Source organism: Microcaecilia unicolor, chromosome 4 (genome assembly GCF_901765095.1).
Source record: "Microcaecilia unicolor chromosome 4, aMicUni1.1, whole genome shotgun sequence".
Lineage (NCBI taxonomy): Eukaryota > Metazoa > Chordata > Amphibia > Gymnophiona > Siphonopidae > Microcaecilia > Microcaecilia unicolor.
Window position 1 is genome coordinate 225,463,276 of NC_044034.1, and position 19,028 is coordinate 225,482,303.

Below are 19,028 nucleotides of genomic sequence, written 5' to 3' on the forward strand. Positions count from 1 at the left end.
CTGCATCAAACTGCACACTGGCTCAGCTGGAGAGCCTAAAGTCCCCAGCATATGCGGATGCTGTGCCAAATCTGAAGATGTGCTGCCACAGACCATTTCCTCCATGTTGAACAGAATTCCTGGCTTGCATGCACTACAATGCTCTGACGATGGCTCGCAGGTCCCAAAGCAGGACCACCACTTAACTGCCTTTGCAGGACCCTGAATGTCACAAGCGCAGCACAACGTGGTCCCAAGCAGTGAGTCAGGATCCCTCCCCTGCACCAAGTAGAACTTGCAGATGTTCAAGCGGTTCTGACTCAAACTTTAGTCGGACTTACCACTGCCAGCTTCTCTCCCAAGCACACAGTCTCCATAAGTCTTACCCCAGATGAGAAAGGACTGATACATTGTCCCATGCTCTCCAGTAAACCTCTTTCTTTCTCTTTTTTTAGGTTGTTTTTGCTGGAAATGGAGAGCTTCACAGGAAACATGGGAGAGGTGAAGGGAGGGAAGAAATAAGTTTGTAGGGCACCAAAGAAAGGAATCTGAAAATGTCCAGATATGACTCTGCAGACTCAAGCCACCTGCAAAGCTCAACTGGGGGCCAGTTGACCAACTGGACCAGGAGCAAACCACTCAGAACTAAGAACTAGAGGCTGAAAAGTGTATCCATCCACTTGCTGGAGATAGAAAATACTGAGGAGCTGGACTGGATACCAAGAGAGATATGTCAGCTCAGTTGTCAGTTCTCTATCTCCACCTGCTGAGCTGGACTGGATGCCAAAAGAGATAGATATGTCTCTTTTCAGTTCTCTATCTCCACCTGCTGGTTGATAGACACAACTATCCCACAGGTTCAGGAATAGTGGGAAACTACGTAATAGAATCTCTGGTTTCTATGTTTAACTAATTTTCAAGGCAATAATAGGCCACTGCCTCATATCCAATGACTTTAATTTCCCCAGAAGTCTCTTATAAGATATTTTGTAAAATGCCTTTTGAAAATCCAGACATACTATATCAACCGGTTCACCTGTATCAACCAGTTCACCTATATCCACATGTTTATTCACACTGTCAAAAAAATGTAGATCGGTGAGGAAAGATTTCCCTTGGTAAATCCATGTTGACTTGTCCCAATAAACCATGTGTGTGTATATGTTTAGTAATTATGTTCTTTATAATAATCTCTACCATTTTGCCTGGCACTGACATCTGGCTCACAGGGCTATAGTTTCTCAGGTCGTCTCACCAGAAACTATTACAAAATTAATCAAATTAATTTTAACTCACAACTATTTCCGCTTTAACAATGATATCTATCTACAAATAATGGGCACTGCGATGGGCACCAGGACAGCACCCCAATATACCAACCTCTTTATGGCTGAGCTGGAAGAGATTTCTGAATACATACCAGACCAAACCCCTAAAATACTACCGGTACATCGATGACATTTTTATGATTTGGACTGCGGGGGGAAGAAACTCAAACAATTTTACAATTCCTTCAATACATACCATCCTACAATCAGATTCAAAATTGACTACTCCCCAGAAAAAGTCAATTTTTTGGACACCACAGTCTCAATCAGCGATGGCTATATACAAACATCCATATACAAGAAACCCACAGACAAATGCAGCTACCTCCACAACTCCAGCTTCTACCCTTCATATACAAAAAGATCCATTATTTACAGCCAAGCCACAAGGTACCACTGTATCTGCTCTGACTCAGGGGACAGAGACAGACACCTTGAAATCCTGACTACATACTTCGAACAGAAAGGCTACAACCTCAAAATAATTTCCAAGAATATTGCCTCCTCCCTCAAAACACCCAGGGAAAATCTGCTACAGTACAAAGAAAAAAAGCCACAGGCAGAATCCCCCTTATAGTGACATACAACCCACAGCTGGAAAAATTAAGAAAAATCATAAAAGATCTACAGCCTCTACTCCAGGAGGATGAATTACTGAAAGAGATATTCCCATCCCCACCAGTGCTGGTCTTCCGACAGCCACCCAACTTAAAACACAAGCTAATTAGAAGTAAGCTCCCAACACAGACTCAAAAAGAAGAGAATGGCACACATCCTTGCAATATATCCAGCTGCAAACTATGCCAAAACATTCCACAGGACCCCACGGTCATTCACAAAGGTAAAATATTCAACATACAGGAATCTTTCACATGCTCATCTTCCAAAGTGGTATATATCATTCAGTGTAAAAAATGCAATGAAGGCTGCTACATTGGAGAAACAAGTGAGATGCTAAAGAAGAGATTTAATTTACATAGACATCATATGAAAAATGCCAGTACCAATCAGGATGTCACCTCTGTGGGGCAGCACTTTACAAAACCAGAACACTGTACCAGTGATTTCATGGTAAGAATCCTGAAAGGGAACTTTAAAACAATACAGGAACGTATGACCTTTGAAGTCAGAATGATTAAATATTTTGATACCCACCAGACAGGAATTAACAAAGATCTGGGTTTTCTAGCCCATTATAAACCATAAAACAGTACAAACATTTTAAGAAATCTTGGCATTTTTATATTGTACAGGAAACCAAAACAATATAATGGAAATGAGATTCCCCACCTCTGTGTTATATTTAATACCTTTCAAACTTCTCAATGGCGAAGTGGCTACCAAAATTGTTGTTGATTCCCCTGATGCAGCTTGGGTGAAACAGGGGCCCCTGTTGGGATTCTTCAAGTCCCTGACTCGGGAAAATGACAGAGGAAATATCAAGAATGGTCTGAAAATTGGCAACTAAGATTTAATGCTAAGAAATGCAGGGTCATGCACTTGGGTCACAAAAACCTGAAGGAAAGGTACAGTATAGGGAGTGAAGAGCTTCTGAGTACAAAAGAAGAGCAGGACTTGGGGTTGACTGTCTGATGACCTTAAGGTGGCCATACAGGTAGAAAAGGTGATGCTCAAAGACAGAAAGATGCTCAGGTGCATAAGGAGAGGGATGACCAGCAGGAAAAAAGGAGGTGATAGTGCCCTTGTACAAGTCTCTGGTGAGGCCCCATTTAGAATACTGTGTGAAATTCTGGAGACCGCACTTACGGAAAGATATAAACAGGATGGAGTCAGTCCAGAGGACGGCTACAAAACTGGTCAGCGGTCTCGGTCATAAAACATATAGGGACAGGCTCATGAACCTCAACATGTATATGCTGGAAAAGAGGCAGGAGAGAGGGGATATGATAGAGATGTTTAAATGTCTCAGTAGCATCTCAGTGGTGTTAATTTACTGGAGGTGAGCCTTTTTCAAATAAAGGAAACCTTTGGAATGAGAGGGCATAAGATGAAGTTAAGAGGAAATACGCTTAGGACGAATCTGAGGAAATACACTTTCACGGAAAGGGTGGTGTGAAAGGTCATGGAGATGAAGACTGTGTCAGAATTTAAGAGGCATGGGACAGACACGTCGGATTTCTTAGGAAAAGGAGGAGTTAGTGGTTATTGAGGATGGGCAGACTGGATGGGTCATACAGCCCTTATCTGCCATCATGTTTCTATTGATATTTCCTTTGTTGTTTTAAATGACTACACATCTCTCATTTTTTGTAATAGTTCGTGGCTACTGACCTAGGTTTAGTTTTTAGTCCCCATCAATCTGTCGTCAGATGTTTATGAATTTTAGATTCTTTCCTAGTATCTTTTTTTATCTTTGTTGAATTTCATCTTTCTGATCTATGACCATTTCTTAGCTTGTCTTCTAAGGTGCATGCAACTCCTCCCAACTAATATCATCCACAAATGTATTAAGTGTAGTCTCTTTGCCATCAGGTAGCACATAAATTAAGGTTTTATATATTGTCATCCTTTCCATATAGCCAGTGACTGGATTAATTTTTTTTTTGTTTTGTTACATTTGTACCCCGCGCTTTCCCACTCATGGCAGGCTCAATGCGGCGGGCAATGGAGGGTTAAGTGACTTGCCCAGAGTCACAAGGAGCTGCCTGTGCCGGGAATCGAACTCAGTTCCTCAGTTCCCCAGGACCAAAGTCCACCACCCTAACCACTAATTCATTCCTTCCCCACAATACTTTGTTTCTTGCTCATCTACACACACATCCCTTGTGCTAAGACAGGCATAGATCTTGTGTTTGTCCACTGAACATCTATAAAAATGTCTTCAATTAAACATTACTAGACTCACCCATCCAGAACTGATCGAAGCTGAAAATTTCTGTCTTCTCTCCTCGCTGCAACATATTAGATTCTAGCTTCTGTGCTGAGTTCTCCAACTGTTGGGAAAATACCCAGAACACCTTGCACTTGCCCATGCGTGTTGCATAGATTCTGCGTGCTTCCTGATCCACTTCTAATAACAGCCCCCGCTCTACATTCTGCAGCAGTTTTGTGGTATACTGCACTTGCTTCTGATCTGGCAAGTTATCAGGGCTCGGGAAGCTCACTGCTGAATTGTGGCTGATGCTCGGGTCGAACACTGCATTATAACTGAGCAGACAGGGGCTGTTCACCTGCTGCTGCGTCATTGTTCTCCCTCTGTATAACACAGTAACTTCAAGAGTTAGAAAGGTGTTTCCTGTAAGAAAGAAGTTTAACCAGCTTTCATTGGAGAGGAAGAATACATTTTAGAGCTTCAGTAATTTATATTCATCCCTTAGATGGTACGTTCTTCTAATCTGGGACCATGTGAGACTTAAATATACATTCTGAGGATAATAGGAAATAATAATAAAGATATAAGCAACAGACAAATGAGCTTAACGGCTGTAATTTATAGAAGATTGTTGAAGATCAATTACTAATTAAATCACTGCAAACATATTGCAATTTAAGTCCTTAACGTTATTCTCTTTCTCCACAGTATACGTCAACAACATATGGATTTTAAAAGTTGTCTTAGTTACATTTCTGATGTCTTAATCAGAGCTGAAAGTGTCCACCTTTTGTCTCACTTATATTTAACACATATTGGCTCAAATGATGATTACTACTCCATGTGTCTCACCTCTCTCGGTCTTCCTCCAGATATGTCCTAATTTTTGAACCTCTCTATTAAGGAATGTTTCTGAAGACCAGGGGACTTTATATCTAGAGTTTAATTCCTGAAGAATACATAGAACCCTCTTTGAAAAATTTCTCCTTAGGATTATGACCAAATCTGTGCTTGATCCTCTAGCATCTTAACTCTCAATTTATCTGGGAAACATTTATACTTTTATTTATTGTTAAAACTTGATATTCTGGCTATGAAGCAGAATTGCTAAAGTGGCTTACAGTAAACCATAATTCCCACACAACAACCATCCCTATGTCATAAAATACTACAATCTAATACAATCATACAGGCAAACTAAAAGAATTACAGTTTTAAAGGGGTGCTCTATTCAGGTTTTGAGTGTGTGTGTGTGTGTGTGGGGAGGGGGGGGGGGGTTCCCAAGTAATCCCAGTATCAAGAGGTGTACCACAAGGGCCCGTCCTTTCTGCCTTGTTATTTAACGTTTACATGGCATCATTAGGCAAGGTGTTTTGTGATTTGCATGTGGAACATAGGATTTATGCAGATGACATTCAATGCTGTTTTCCTGTACAAGGAGGGTTGACTTGGTTGAGTGAAAAATTGAAGGTGTGTATGAATGCTGTGGGAGAGTGGATGTGGAAGAAAAGGTAGGCTTTACATTCAAGTAAATATGAATTGATGTTTTAAGGACAGGATGACGAGCTGCTCTAATGTCCATCTGTGAGGGTAAGTGAGATTGAGATACCAGTGAGAGATAAAATGTGAGTGTTGAGGGTGGGAAGGCACTCGCACATGCACAGTGGAGCACATCTTTTGCTCCACAAAGCTCTTTTTTAGCTTGATATAAGCTCCAAACTGGATTGTATTACCCACATGTGAGAATAGTAGGCCTGCTTCTCCTTGGAGAGTAAATAACAGCAAGAGAAAAAGGGAACAGATATAATTCTCCAAACAAGTGGCTCAAAAATAGAGGTGAAAGAGTGAGCATTCATGAAATACAGAAAAATGCAAGAAGAGGAATACAGAAAAGAATACAGGATGAAACCAAAAGATGCCAAATGAGATATACATCTGGCAAAAGCACAAGCGGAAGAACAAATGGCTAGAAATGTAATGAGGGGGTGACAAGAATTTTTTCAGGTATATTAATGAAAGTAGGAGGGCAAAAAATGGAATTGTAAGACTGAAAGATGCAGTGAACCCCCCCCCCCCCCCCTCCCAATGTGGAGAGTGAAAAGAAAACAGTATTCACAAAGGAACATCTTGCAGAACGACCATGATCGGTTGACAAAGGCACATATGAGAATGGAATAGATATACCATTCACGGAAGAAAGTGTTTATGAACAACTTAAAAAACTGAAGGTGGACAAAGCCATGGGACCGGATGGAATCCACCCCAGGATGTTGAGGGAGCTCAGAGAGGTTCTGGTGGGTCCTCTTAAAGATTTGTTTAATAAATCTTTGGAGATGGGAAAGGTTCCTCAGAAATGAACAAGAGAAGATGTAGTCCCTCTTCACAAAAGCGGTCACAAAGAACAAGCGGGAAACTACAGGCCGGTAAACTTCACTTCTGCCATTGGAAAAGCAATGGAAGCGCTGCTGAAGGAAAGAATATTTAATTTCCTGGAATCCAATGGGTTACAAGATCTGAGGCAACATGGTTTTACCAAAGGTAAATCATGCCAAACAAATCTGACTGAATTGTTCAATTGGATCAAGGACATGCGCTAGATAACGTACTTGGATTTCAGCAAAATCTTTGACACGGTTCCTCATAGGAGGCTCTTGAATAAACTCAACAGGCTGAAGTTAGGACCCAAAGTAGTGAACCGGATTAACAACTGGTTGACCTACAGATATCAGAGGGTGGTGGTCAATGGAATTCACTTGGAGAAAGGAAAGGTGAGTAGTGAAGTGCCTCACAGATCAGGGCTGGGGCCGATTCTATTCGACACATTTGTGAGTGACATTGCCGTAGGGTTAGAAGGTAAAGTCTGCCTTTTTATTTATTTATTTATTGTATTTGTATCCCACCTTTTCCCACCTATTTGTAGGCTCAAAGTGGCTTACAGAGTTTGGTTATGACATTATCAATTCGTGTTAACAGGCACATTTCTTATAGTTTGAATGTTGGTAAGAGAAGATAAGCATAGTCGTTTCATGATGACAAGTACAATTCTTGCTGTTTAAAGATTGGGTAAGGGAGGATAGACAGGGAAGTGTTAGGTAAGTTAGAGGTGAGCTGTGGTAATTGTGTGGTTTGTTGAAGTAATTTGTAGGCTATGTATTTTCCTTGTAGGCCTTTTGGAATAGATGAGTTTTCAGAGATTTGCGGAAATTAGTTATTTCGTCAATAGCTTTCAGGTCTGTAGGTAGATCATGCCACACCTGCGTGCTCAAGTAGAAAAAGGTGGTGGCGTGTGTCAGTTTGTATTTCAGTCCTTTGCAGCTGGGGAAGTGCAGATTGAGATATTTGCGGGATGATCTTACCGCGTTTCTGGGAGGCAGGTCCACAAGGTTTAGCGTGTAGATTGGGGCATCTGCGTGTATAATATTGTGCAGATCTTGAACTCTACACGTTCTTGGAGTGGGAGCCAATGGAGTTTCTCTCTTCAGGGTTTTGCACTTTCATTTTTATTTTTGCGGATATCATCAAGATTTGTAACAAAGTGGACAACATGACGAGGAATCCAAGATAGAGCAATGGCCTAATATTTAGCAGTTAAATTTTAATGTGAAGATGTGCAGAGTGATGCATGTGGGGAATAGAAATCCAAAGGAGCAGTATGTGCTAGGAAGTGAGAGGATGATAATGCAAAACAGGGAGAGGGACCTCGGGGTGATTGTTTCTTTGCCTTCAGATCCTCAGACACTGTGACAAGGCGGTGGCCGTAGCCAGAAAGATGCTACGCTGTATAGAGAAAGGCATAACCAGCTGAAGAATGGAGGTGTTTGGGTCAATGTACAAGTCATTGGTGAGGCCCCACTTGGAGTACTGCATTCAGTTTTGGAGGCTATAGCTTGTTAAGGATGTAAAAAGGCTTGAAGCAGTTCAGAGGAAGGTGACTAAAATGGTATGGGACTTGCAGCAAAAGATGTATGAGAACAGACTGGAAGACCTGAATATGTATACCCTAGAGGAAAGGAGAGATAGGGGAGATATGATACAGATGTTTAAATATGCCATTTTCTTCACAAATATCAAATCTAACACATGGCCATTATTATGTGTACGTATGGCTATTGACTGTAATCAACTCAAGTCATTTAGGAGTCCTTTTACCTATCAGCGCTAGAAAGTGGCCTGCAGTAGGTCCAATGTGGGTCTTTCCCGTGTGCTGAGGCCATTTGTAGCGCTAATAGTAAAAGGCAGCTTTTTCTTTTTTCCAATAATGGCCAGGCACTAGTTTCCCCATTAGCATATGGCCATTAGCGTATGAGCCCCTATTGCCACTTATTTTGTAGGTAGTAACGGCTCACGTGCTAAATCGGTAAGCAAGAGGCGACGTAGCTGTGCTAACCGATTAGCGCAGTACACGCCTACTCTCCGTCCCCGACCTGCGGAAAGTGTGCAGATACCAAAATTACAGTGGGATGCCTGAGCGTGCCCCGTGGTAAAGCATTTTAAACTGCGGTAAGCACACATTAGTGCCTACCACAGCTTAGTAAAAGGACCCTAGAAAAGATAAAGGGAAAGGGAAAATGGGACTTGATATACCGCCTTTCTGTGGTTTTTACAACTACATTCAAAGCGGTTTAATAGTATAAACAGGTACTTATTTGTACCTGGGGCAATGGAGGATTGAGTGACTTGCCCAGAGTCACAAGGAGCTGCACTAACTACTAGGCTACTCCTCCACCTCAAGGTACATCCATGTGCTTTCCTGATATTCCTGTAAATTGTTTTTCAAAGGAATGCTATAGATAGACCTTTAAAGACAATGGTTGTAGGTATGCTTTGGTTTATACTTGTGGAGCAGGTTTTTATACTGGTTTATGCTTGCATTAAGTGTGGACTTTCCTGGCATAAAACTTCCACTGCACCTTTCCTCACTCTTTGACATTCATTCCTCTTCTTAGAATTGCTTGCACATGACCCATTATTCTGACACTACCAATAATGCAGTCTGTTTGTATACAGATGATACCAGTCATCTTTTCTCTTTGCATCTTTCTCAATGCTTTGGGTGTTCATTGCACTGCTACTGGTATTGCTTTATCCTTTCTGTGATGCTCTGGGGTCTTCTCCCTTTATGGAACATAAAGGAAATTATTGCTGCACCTTCTATCTCCTAACAGATTTCTTGCCCTCAGTACTTGAGTATTAATGGCATTTAGATTGCTGTCCTTTCCACTGAACTCCAGTGGCGAAATGGGACTTCCACACGCAGAACTCACTGTTCCATTTACAGTTGATTCAAAATATGGCAGCTATACTAATTTTACATCAATTAGTTTCATATGATTACTCCATTGTTGATATCTTTACACTGGCTATCTGTTAAAGCTTGTACTAAGTTTAAAATGTTTTGATTTATTTTCAAAATCTTAAATGGGATGAGTCCAATTTATTTAGCTAGTTTATTGTGTTTACGATCTTGGAGCAGACTGAGTACGCTGCTTCACTCTCACTGTAACAAACTGTATCTGTCATTACTTTCGCAAATCCATTTATCATCATCTCGTAAGTAGTTATTTACAGCTGTAGCACCAAATTTATGGAATTCTTTCTCTGTTGAATTAAGACATGAACAAACTATGGGCTCCTTTACAAAGTGGAGCTAGTGATTAGCGGCAAGCTAAATGCAAAGAAGCCCATTCAATTCTCATGGGCTTCTTCGCATTCCACGCCTGTAGCCTCGATCCCATTGTTTATGAGGGTTTTGGAAAGATATGTTAAGTAAGTTACTTTAGATAAGTCTTTCCAGCACGAAAAAAAGCATTCTTAAGGCCAAATAAAGAAGTATGTCCAGTAATTGTGCTTGATATTTATCCAACGGAGATTGTATTGCCAAGGAGCCTAAGATGGCTATCCTGTAGGAGAAAGAATCCGAAATATTTAATGTAGATGATGTGGAGGGGGATAATCGAATGGGGACGACCATCTCTAAGGGTGCCCATCTCTAAGGATGGTGCCGCGAAAGGGCGGGGAATCCCGTATTATCGAAACAAGATGGGTGTCCATCTTTTGTTTTGATAATACGGTCGAGGACGCCCAAATCTCAACATTTAGGTCGACCTAAGAGATGGCCGACCTAAGTGTTGAGATGGTCGACTTTAGAGATGGGCAACCTCGGTTTTCGCCGATAACGGAAACAGAGGACGCCCATCTCAAAAACGACCAAATCCAAGGCATTTGGTCGTGGGAGGAGCCAGCATTCGTAGTGCACTCACCTTCCTGACATGCCAGGACACCAACCGGGCACCCTAGGGGGCACTGCAGTGGACTTCACAAATTGCTCCCAGGTGCATAGCTCCCTTACCTTGTGTGCTGAGCCCCCCAAAACCCACTCCCCACAACTGTACACCACTACCATAGCCCTTAGGGATGAAGAGGGGCACCTAGATGTGGGTACAGTGGGTTTCTGGTGAGTTTTGGAGGGCTCACATTTACCACCACAAGTGTAACAGGTAGGGGGGGTATGGGCCTGGGTCCACCTGCCTGAAGTGCACTGCACCCACTAAAAACTAAAAAGGATAGGAGATAATAATATCTTGAAAGCAGAATAAAATTCTATGGGGAGGTCATCTGGCCCTGGAGCCTTTTTGGTCGCTATACTTTGAACGGCATCATTAATTTCATCAACAGTGACTTTTTTTTTTTTTTTAGATAGATGCTCATTGTCCTCTTTTGTGATTGTAGGATGTTCTAATTTTTCAAAAAAATCATATTTTACTGTTTCTTCAACAATTTCAGAAGAATATAGATCCTTATAAAAGGATTGAAATCTATTTGCTATGCCTATATTATTAGTCAAAAGTTTATTATTCTCATCATTAATGAGTGAAATGGCATTTTTTTTCTTTACGTACTTTCAAATAATTGGCTAGTAAATGGCCTGCTTTGTTACCATCATAGTAGTATTAGGCATTTTTACTAAAAATATCCTTACTGGCCATAGAGCCAAGTAGTGAGTTAAATTTGAATCTGGATAATTTGAGTTCTTCTAATATTTGTACATTAGAAGTATCACATATGTGAATAGCTTCCAAGGATTTTATTTTCCAATGACAATTTCTTTATTTAGTTCTTTATTTCTCGATGCAGCAAATGCGATTATCCAGCTTATTTTCGAAAGAGATCGCTGGCCATCTTCCGACACAAATCCGGAGATGGCCAGCCATCTCCCAAAGCTAGCCAAATCGGTATAATGGAAAGCCAATTTTGGCCGGCTCCAATTGCTTTCCGTCGCAGAGCTGGCCAAACTTCAAGGGGGTGTTTTGGCTGGGTAGCGAAGGCGGGACGGGGGCGGAATGGGGCACGGTTACGAGATGGCCAGCTTCAGCTGATAATAGAAAAAAGACGGCCGGCTCTGACCAGCATTTCGCCGGCTTCACTTGGTCCATTTATTTTCAGGACCAAGTCTCAAAAAAGTGCCCCAACTGACCAGATGACAACCGGAGGGAATCAGGGATCACCTTTACAACCCCAGTGGTCACCAACCCCCTCCCACCACAAAAAACAAAAAAAAAAACTTTTTTGCCAGCCTCAAATGACATACCCAGCTCCCTGACAGCAGTATGCAAGACCCTACTTCAGGCAGGTAGACCCAGGCCCATCCCCCCTACCTGTTACACTTGTGGTGGTAAATGGGAGCCCTCCAAACCCCCTCCCCCCCAAAACCCACTGTACCCACATGTAGGTGCCCCCCTCCTTCACCCATAAGGGCTATGGTAATGGTGCAGAGTTGTGGGGAGTGGGTTTTGGGGGGGGGGGGGGATTTGGGGGACTCAGCACCCAAGGTAAGGGAACTATGCACCTGGGAGCTATTTTAATAATTTTTTTTAATTTTTAGACGTGCCCCCTAGGGTGCCCGGCATGTCAGGGGGACCAGTGCACTACAAATGCTGGTTCCTCCCACAACCAAATGCCTTGAATTTGGCTGGGTTTGAGATGGCCGGCATTAGTTTCCATTATGGGCGAAAACCGATGCCTGCCATCTAAAACCCAGCCATCTTTGACATGTGGCCAGCCCCAACCGTATTATCGAAACGAAAGATGGCCGGCCATCTTTTTCGATAATACGGTTCGGGACCACTTTTTACAGTTTGATTATGCCCCTCTATGACACCTCTAATAAATGCCTTGAAGGCGTCCCAAAAATTATGCCAAGAAGTATGATTAGGTGAGTTAAAGGAAAGATATTCTTGTATCTCTTCAGAACTTTTTTCTATAAACTTGATATTAGTTAGTAATGCAGAATTAAATCTCCAACTAGGTCGATTTTCTGATAAGTATCCTCTATGAAGTTGGAGGGTGATATGAGCATGGTCTGACAATAAAATATTACCAATACTGGTATGATAAATATCAGATAACAAAGAAGTCGATATTAAGAAATAATCAATTCTGGAATAAGAGTTATGAGGGTTTGAAAAAAAAGAATAATCATACTCTTATACATGTGTTAATCTCCATATATCACAGAGGTTAAATTGTAACATTAGGTCTCGAACAGTTTGCCATGCTTTAGGAGATTTATATGGATATTTAGATTTCCTGTCTAGTAAGGGGTTTAGTATAAGGTTGAAATCACCGCCTATAATACAAGGAGTATTACCTTCAGATGCAATCAAATCGGCTAAAGATAGAAAAGATTCAGGTGAATCAATTTTGGGGGCATAGATATTAAGTGGGGAAATTGTTTTATTGAATATTTTAATAATTATGTTAACCCATCTACCCATATTGTCAGTTTTATTTGAAAGTAAATCCAAATCCTTATGTTTTTTCATTAACACCATAACACCATTTTTATTCCATAATGCTAAGGAGAAGATGGGAGGTAAAAGATTTTAATGAAAATTTCACTAGACGCACTTACAGATAGATGAGTTTCTTGCAACATAATTATATCAGGTGTTAATTTTGAAATATAAGTTAAGATTTTTTTTCTCTTGATGGGGTTCTTTAGGCCCTTTACATTGAAAGATATTATTGTGCTGACCATGATAAGAGTTTTAAGGAGATTCTGTTGAAATTTGTTCTAGAATAAACACTGTGACATATCAAAGAGAGAGAGAGACATCTTAAGAATCGTATGATGATGATACTCAGACATGTATAACTGCTAATCTTGTGCAGAGAAAAATGGAGATGCACAAGTACAATAGTACAGAATGAAGAACACATAGAGAGAGAGAGAAGTATGCATATTGGGAGAGCTCCAATTTTTACCCTGTATCATATCACACAGTGAGAGTAATGTACCATATCAACAACCACAAAGCAGTGGAATCAAATGTATTTATTGGAACAATACCCGACGTGGCCACGTTTCGCCCTCAGGCTGCGTCAGGGGTATAAACTATTAAAAACAAACAAAACACAAGTATAAAAACATGTATAACCATACATATTAACAATGTCATAAGCATGATTCAACTAATAAAAGGCAATTATATAAAAAAGAGATTCAACATATATAAAACAATCCTTTAAGAGTTCTAAAAAAACATGTATAGACATACATGATATCATCTGTAAAACAAATATTTATAATTATCATTAAAATCATACATCACATAAAATATTTTATCAGAACATCTACAATTACTCATATCACATTTATAACTCTCAATAAAAAATGTTAAGATCATATAATTAGAATCAAAACATTTCAATGAAGAGGGGAAGAAATTTCTTTATACATACCTATCAAAAGTGTATGTAAATATATCATACACACTAGTAGTTCCAAAATCTAGTTCTACACAGATATAAAAACAAAAGATAAAAATATAATCAGACAAGAAGTATATCTAAATGTGCACAATTAAGCACTGTTTATTTTAAAATCTGGCTCTCCAATGTAAAATAGCTATCTGGCCCTTTAAGATACTTGCAATGTGCTTGGAGATGACCTTTAACCTTATGATGATGCTATATGAGTCATGGGTCTCAGAAGCTAGTAATGCTAATGCATATCAGTTTAGTTGGAAGTAGCAGATAAGTGGGTAAGTGTTTGCTTTATTTCTGTTCATCTTGCACATCTTTGGAATATGTAGGGAGTCTAGCTGTGATCTGATGGAGACCTACTAGATGTTGTTTTGAAGATTGAGTGCTTGCAGTGCTTCCTCTGTTGTTATATTTTTGTGAGAAGTCTTTTATTTAGTGAACTGCTTCCTGCCTCTAGCAGTAATGTGGACTGGTTATTTATTTCTAAGGAGGTTTTTTGGTTTTGTGTTAAGAATATCAGTGGAGAAACTAGAATGTCTAGAGTCTTTTAAAGGTTTTGTGCACATTTAGATATACTTCTTGTCTGATTATATTTTTATCTTTTGTTTTTATATCTGTGTAGAACTAGATTTTGGAACTACTAGTGTGTATGATATATTTACATACACTTTTGATAGGTATGTATAAAGAAATTTCTTCCCCTCTTCATTGAAATGTTTTGATTCTAATTGTATGATCTTAACATTTTTTATTGAGAGTTATAAATGTGATATGAGTAATTGTAGATGTTCTGATAAAATATTTTATGTGATGTATGATTTTAATGATAATTATAAATATTTGTTTTACAGATGATATCATGTATGTCTATACATGTTTTTTTAGAACTCTTAAAGGATTGTTTTATATATGTTGAATCTCTTTTTTATATAATTGCCTTTTATTAGTTGAATCATGCTTATGACATTGTTAATATGTATGGTTATACATGTTTTTATACTTGTGTTTTGTTTGTTTTTAATAGTTTATACCCCTGACGCAGCCTGAGGGCGAAACGTGGCCACTTCGGGTATTGTTCCAATAAATACATTTGATTCCACTGCTTTGTTGTTTTTCATCTACTGTTTTGTAAGCAGTTGTGTGCCTTTTTGTTTTTTTTGTTCCATATCAACAACCACTACATTAATCCTTATGAAGAAATCAGTAATTACTGAATTATAGTAATACATCTGTTATAGTGAACAATATTATACAGATCAAATATAAAGAGATCAGGAAGACATTATGAAAATACTAGTACAGGCAACCAACCTTACTTTGTATAAGAGGGAAAGGAGACTTGCATATGCAATTGATACCCTTCTGAAATTGAATACTGCATGATCTGGGTCCAGAAAAGCAGTACTAGATTATAATGCTGAAAAGTAAATTGTCATGATACGTCCATTTTGCTCGGAGATATTTCCTCCAGGTAGTTAGCTAGGGCATCTGGCTCCGTGAAATCCTTGGTTTTGTTGTTAAAAGTGACTCGCATGCGTGCTGGATAAAAGATTCCAAATCTGAAGTTTATTTCCTTCGGACGAAAAGCAAGTAATAATTTCCTCTGTTTGATGGTATTCTTGTTGAGATCCGGTAAGAACTGTAGAACAGAGCCTTCATATTTAATAGGAGCTCTGGTTTTGGCCTGCTGCATGATATCAGAGACTTGATTATAGCGTAGTACCTTGAAGACTATTTGCCTCGGATATTTGTCTTGCGGTCTCCGATAAGTGGGTACTCTGTGTGCATGTTCAATTTCAAAGTCTTTACCAAATTGGAGATTGAGAACTTCAGGTATAAATGTTTCCAAAAATGTGATCATATTTGGCCCTTCTAACGTTTGCGGAAGGCCTAGCAGACGGACGTTGTTATGACGTGCTCGATTATTAACATCTTCCAGTTCTCGTTCCAGTATTGAGATTTTCTTACATTGACGCTGGAGAAGTGTCGGGTTCTCGAGGGCCTTTGCATTCTGTCAGGTCCTCGAGGCAGAACCGGGAATCGTGAGCCCTTGGACCCCTGCCGAGGAGCGGCAGAGGCAGGCAAGACCACCCTGGAACGGGACATATGGAAGGACAGGACTGGAACTCTGGATTGGAAGTAGGCAACTGGAACCGGCAGAACAGGAACCGCTTCACCTGCACTTAGCCACCGTTCCACTGGAGTTGAGCTCCAGCGTGCGGGTGGCCGGCAGCGCTTGCAGGACAAGGCCGGAAATGGAGATCCAGAGGACCCACCCTGGGTCTAGGAAACACGAGGAGGCAATACTAAATACTAGACTGCACGGAGCACTGCTCGCAGCCGCTAAGCCAGAAACACAAAACAGACTATGAAGACAAGACGTACAAAAGCTTAGTAGGAGCAAGGACTAGGGCATACATGCAAGCTAGGCAGAACGGGGATCAGGGAATACCCACAGGGTAAACCCACTAGCTAGGTAGAGGCAGGATACAGGATAATCACCCAGGGAATACACACTAGCTAGACAGAGACAGGATTCAGGATATATACTCAGGATATACAAGCAGGGTTCAGGATATACACTCAGGATGTACGTTAGCTAGGCAGAGCGGGAAACCGGGTAAACATTAGCTAAGCAGAAACAGGATTCAGGATAGACACTCAGGATATACGCTAGCTAGGCAGAGCGGGAAACCGGATAACACTAGCTAAGCAGAAACAGGCTTCAGGATAGACACTCAGGATATATGCTAGCTAGGCAGAGCGGGAAACCGGATAACACTAGCTAAGCAGAAACAGGCTTAAGGGTTGACACACAAGCTGGGCAAAGCAGGGCTCAGGGTAAACATGGAAGCTGGGCAAAGCAGGGCTCAGGGTAAACATGAAAGCTGGGCAAAGCAGGGCTCAGGGTTAACATAAAAGCTAGGCAAAGCAGGGCTCAGGGTAAACATGGAAGCTGGGCAAAGCAGGGCTCAGGGTTAACATAAAAGCTGGGCAAAGCAGGGCTCAGGGTAAAGAGAGCAAACCAGAAATAACAGGCCAAGGGTCTTGGGCTGAAGCTACAGCAGCTCCACACACAGCCAGAGAAATAACCCCAGGTTGTAGCTGAGTATCTCCAAACCCAGGCTGAGAACAAACAAACAAAGACGTAGACTACAAACACTGAGGAAAGCACTAGAAAGACTAGCAGTCCCCAGACACTCAAACAGAGAGGCAGTGCCCACCCGGAAGGACTAGCAGTCCACAGGTACAGAAAGCAGAGGGGTAGGAACCCAGAGACAGGCTTAGTAGCACCGCAACAGAACTCTCACTAATCTGCTGACCTTAGGCATGACACCATGCAAAGGCCTTGAATGCAAGAACAGCACTTCCTTATGAAGGCTCTCACTGATGAGTCACCACCAGTAGGACAGAAGCAGGAAGTACACTAACCCCAAAGAAAGGCTTGACACACATAGGAAGTGAGCCCACAGGAAAGACAAGCAGGAGCCATCTTGGAAGCTGGCATAGAGCCGGTGGCAGCCATTTTAGATGCTGGCTCCCTAGAGAGGCAGAGCCCACATAGGTGAGGTCTAGTGGAGCAATCAGCACACAAAGCCAGAGCTAACAATAACACAAAGATAGACAGAAGCCAGCAGAGCTGCTGACCCCCAGAAAGAAGGTAAGGCTGAGGGTGGTCACGGCCACAGACGTGACAAGAAGTTTAATATTTTCATCAGTAACCATAGATTTGTTTTCTAGGATTTCAATTCTATTATTAAATCTTGACAGTTCCGATTTAATAGTGGAGATATCTTCTTTGATTTCAGTGACATCGCCTTTCGTTTCACACATTAGTTCTTTAAGGTAGCGGATCTCCTCCAATATGGCTGCTGAGTTATCATCAGAGCCAAGGCCTGGATTCTTTTGCGGGGACGCAAGCTTGATCCTGTTTCGTTTTCCTGATTTATTTGAAGCCATTTATGACAATTGCACATTCAGTGGCAATTTTGTATAGACAGAGTCTAAGAAAAAATTATTTTGTCGTCTTTATTTTCCTGTATTGTATTGACAATGGTGGGAGCTCATCCAACACGCAGCCGTCTCACATAGTGCTCAACAGTGCCCCCTTCTCTGTTTAATGTTCTGCTTCAGCCTCTGGGTCAGGAACTGGAGAAATTGAACATACCATTTTATATCTAATTTATAAACTTGATATTATGTTATTGTTACCTGTTGTTGGAGATTGGGTTTCCACTCTGAATAAGTTGGAAGTATGTGTTCAACTCATTGATAGTTGGATTACTAATAATTGTTTGAAATTAAACCGTGAAAAAACTAAATTTGTATGGCTTGGACCTGAAAACTTGTTTTCCTCAAAATGTTCATATAGGTTTGGACTCTTCTTTTGTTTTTGAGCAATCTACACAAATTTTGGGATTTGAAGTAAATAGTCTACTGACTTTTTCTACTTACATCAAATTAATAGTACAAAAATCATTGTATACTGGCTTTCAATTGAAGCAAGGGCTCAATTTAAGCTTTGTAGTTTTATATTTAAGATACTGAATGGGTTAGCTCCTTTTTATTTGGTTAACTGGGCAAATTTACTTCATTCAAGTTGTTCTTATAAATTGCGTAACTTAATGTTGCTTCAGTTTCCTTACATAGTAAATGACAGCAGATAAAGACCTGAACGGTCCATGGTATGTGATACTTTATATGTATACCAGAGTTTGATTTGTCCTTGCTATTCTCAGGGCACAGACCGTACAAGTCTGCCCAGGACTGTTCTTGTACTAAAAGTTCTGAAGCTAATGTCGAAGCCCCTTAAAATTTACACTCTAGCCCATCCATATCTATTCAGTTATGATCAGGGCATAAGCAACTCAGATATAAATCTATCTTCATTATAATATCAGGTTGCTGTATTATGGAATAAGTTACCTGAGGATATTCGTGTTAAATCAAACTATCTGGTTTTTCACAAATTCTTGAAAACTTGGTTGTTTGAGAAATTTTATGACACTTAATTTGGTTATTTTTATTGAGTAAGGATATATTTCCTGTAAATTATGTTCCAGTTTTCTTTTTTGTAATCCGCAACAAACTGTCAAGGTGTTTGCGGACTAGAACCATTGTAT

The 19,028-nt window shown here is 40.5% G+C and overlaps 1 protein-coding gene across 3 annotated transcripts in view; it reads right to left on the reverse strand.

Annotated features, from left to right (window-relative positions):
* IRF7 (interferon regulatory factor 7) overlaps window positions 1–19,028 on the reverse strand; it is a 118,503-nt gene that overhangs the window by 8,601 nt on the left and 90,874 nt on the right. For all 3 annotated transcript variants that reach the window (XM_030201290.1, XM_030201289.1, XM_030201291.1), the window contains exon 9: window positions 4,174–4,563. In XM_030201290.1, coding sequence (XP_030057150.1) covers window positions 4,174–4,563 — 390 coding nt within the window. The remainder of the gene's footprint in view (window positions 1–4,173; window positions 4,564–19,028) is intronic.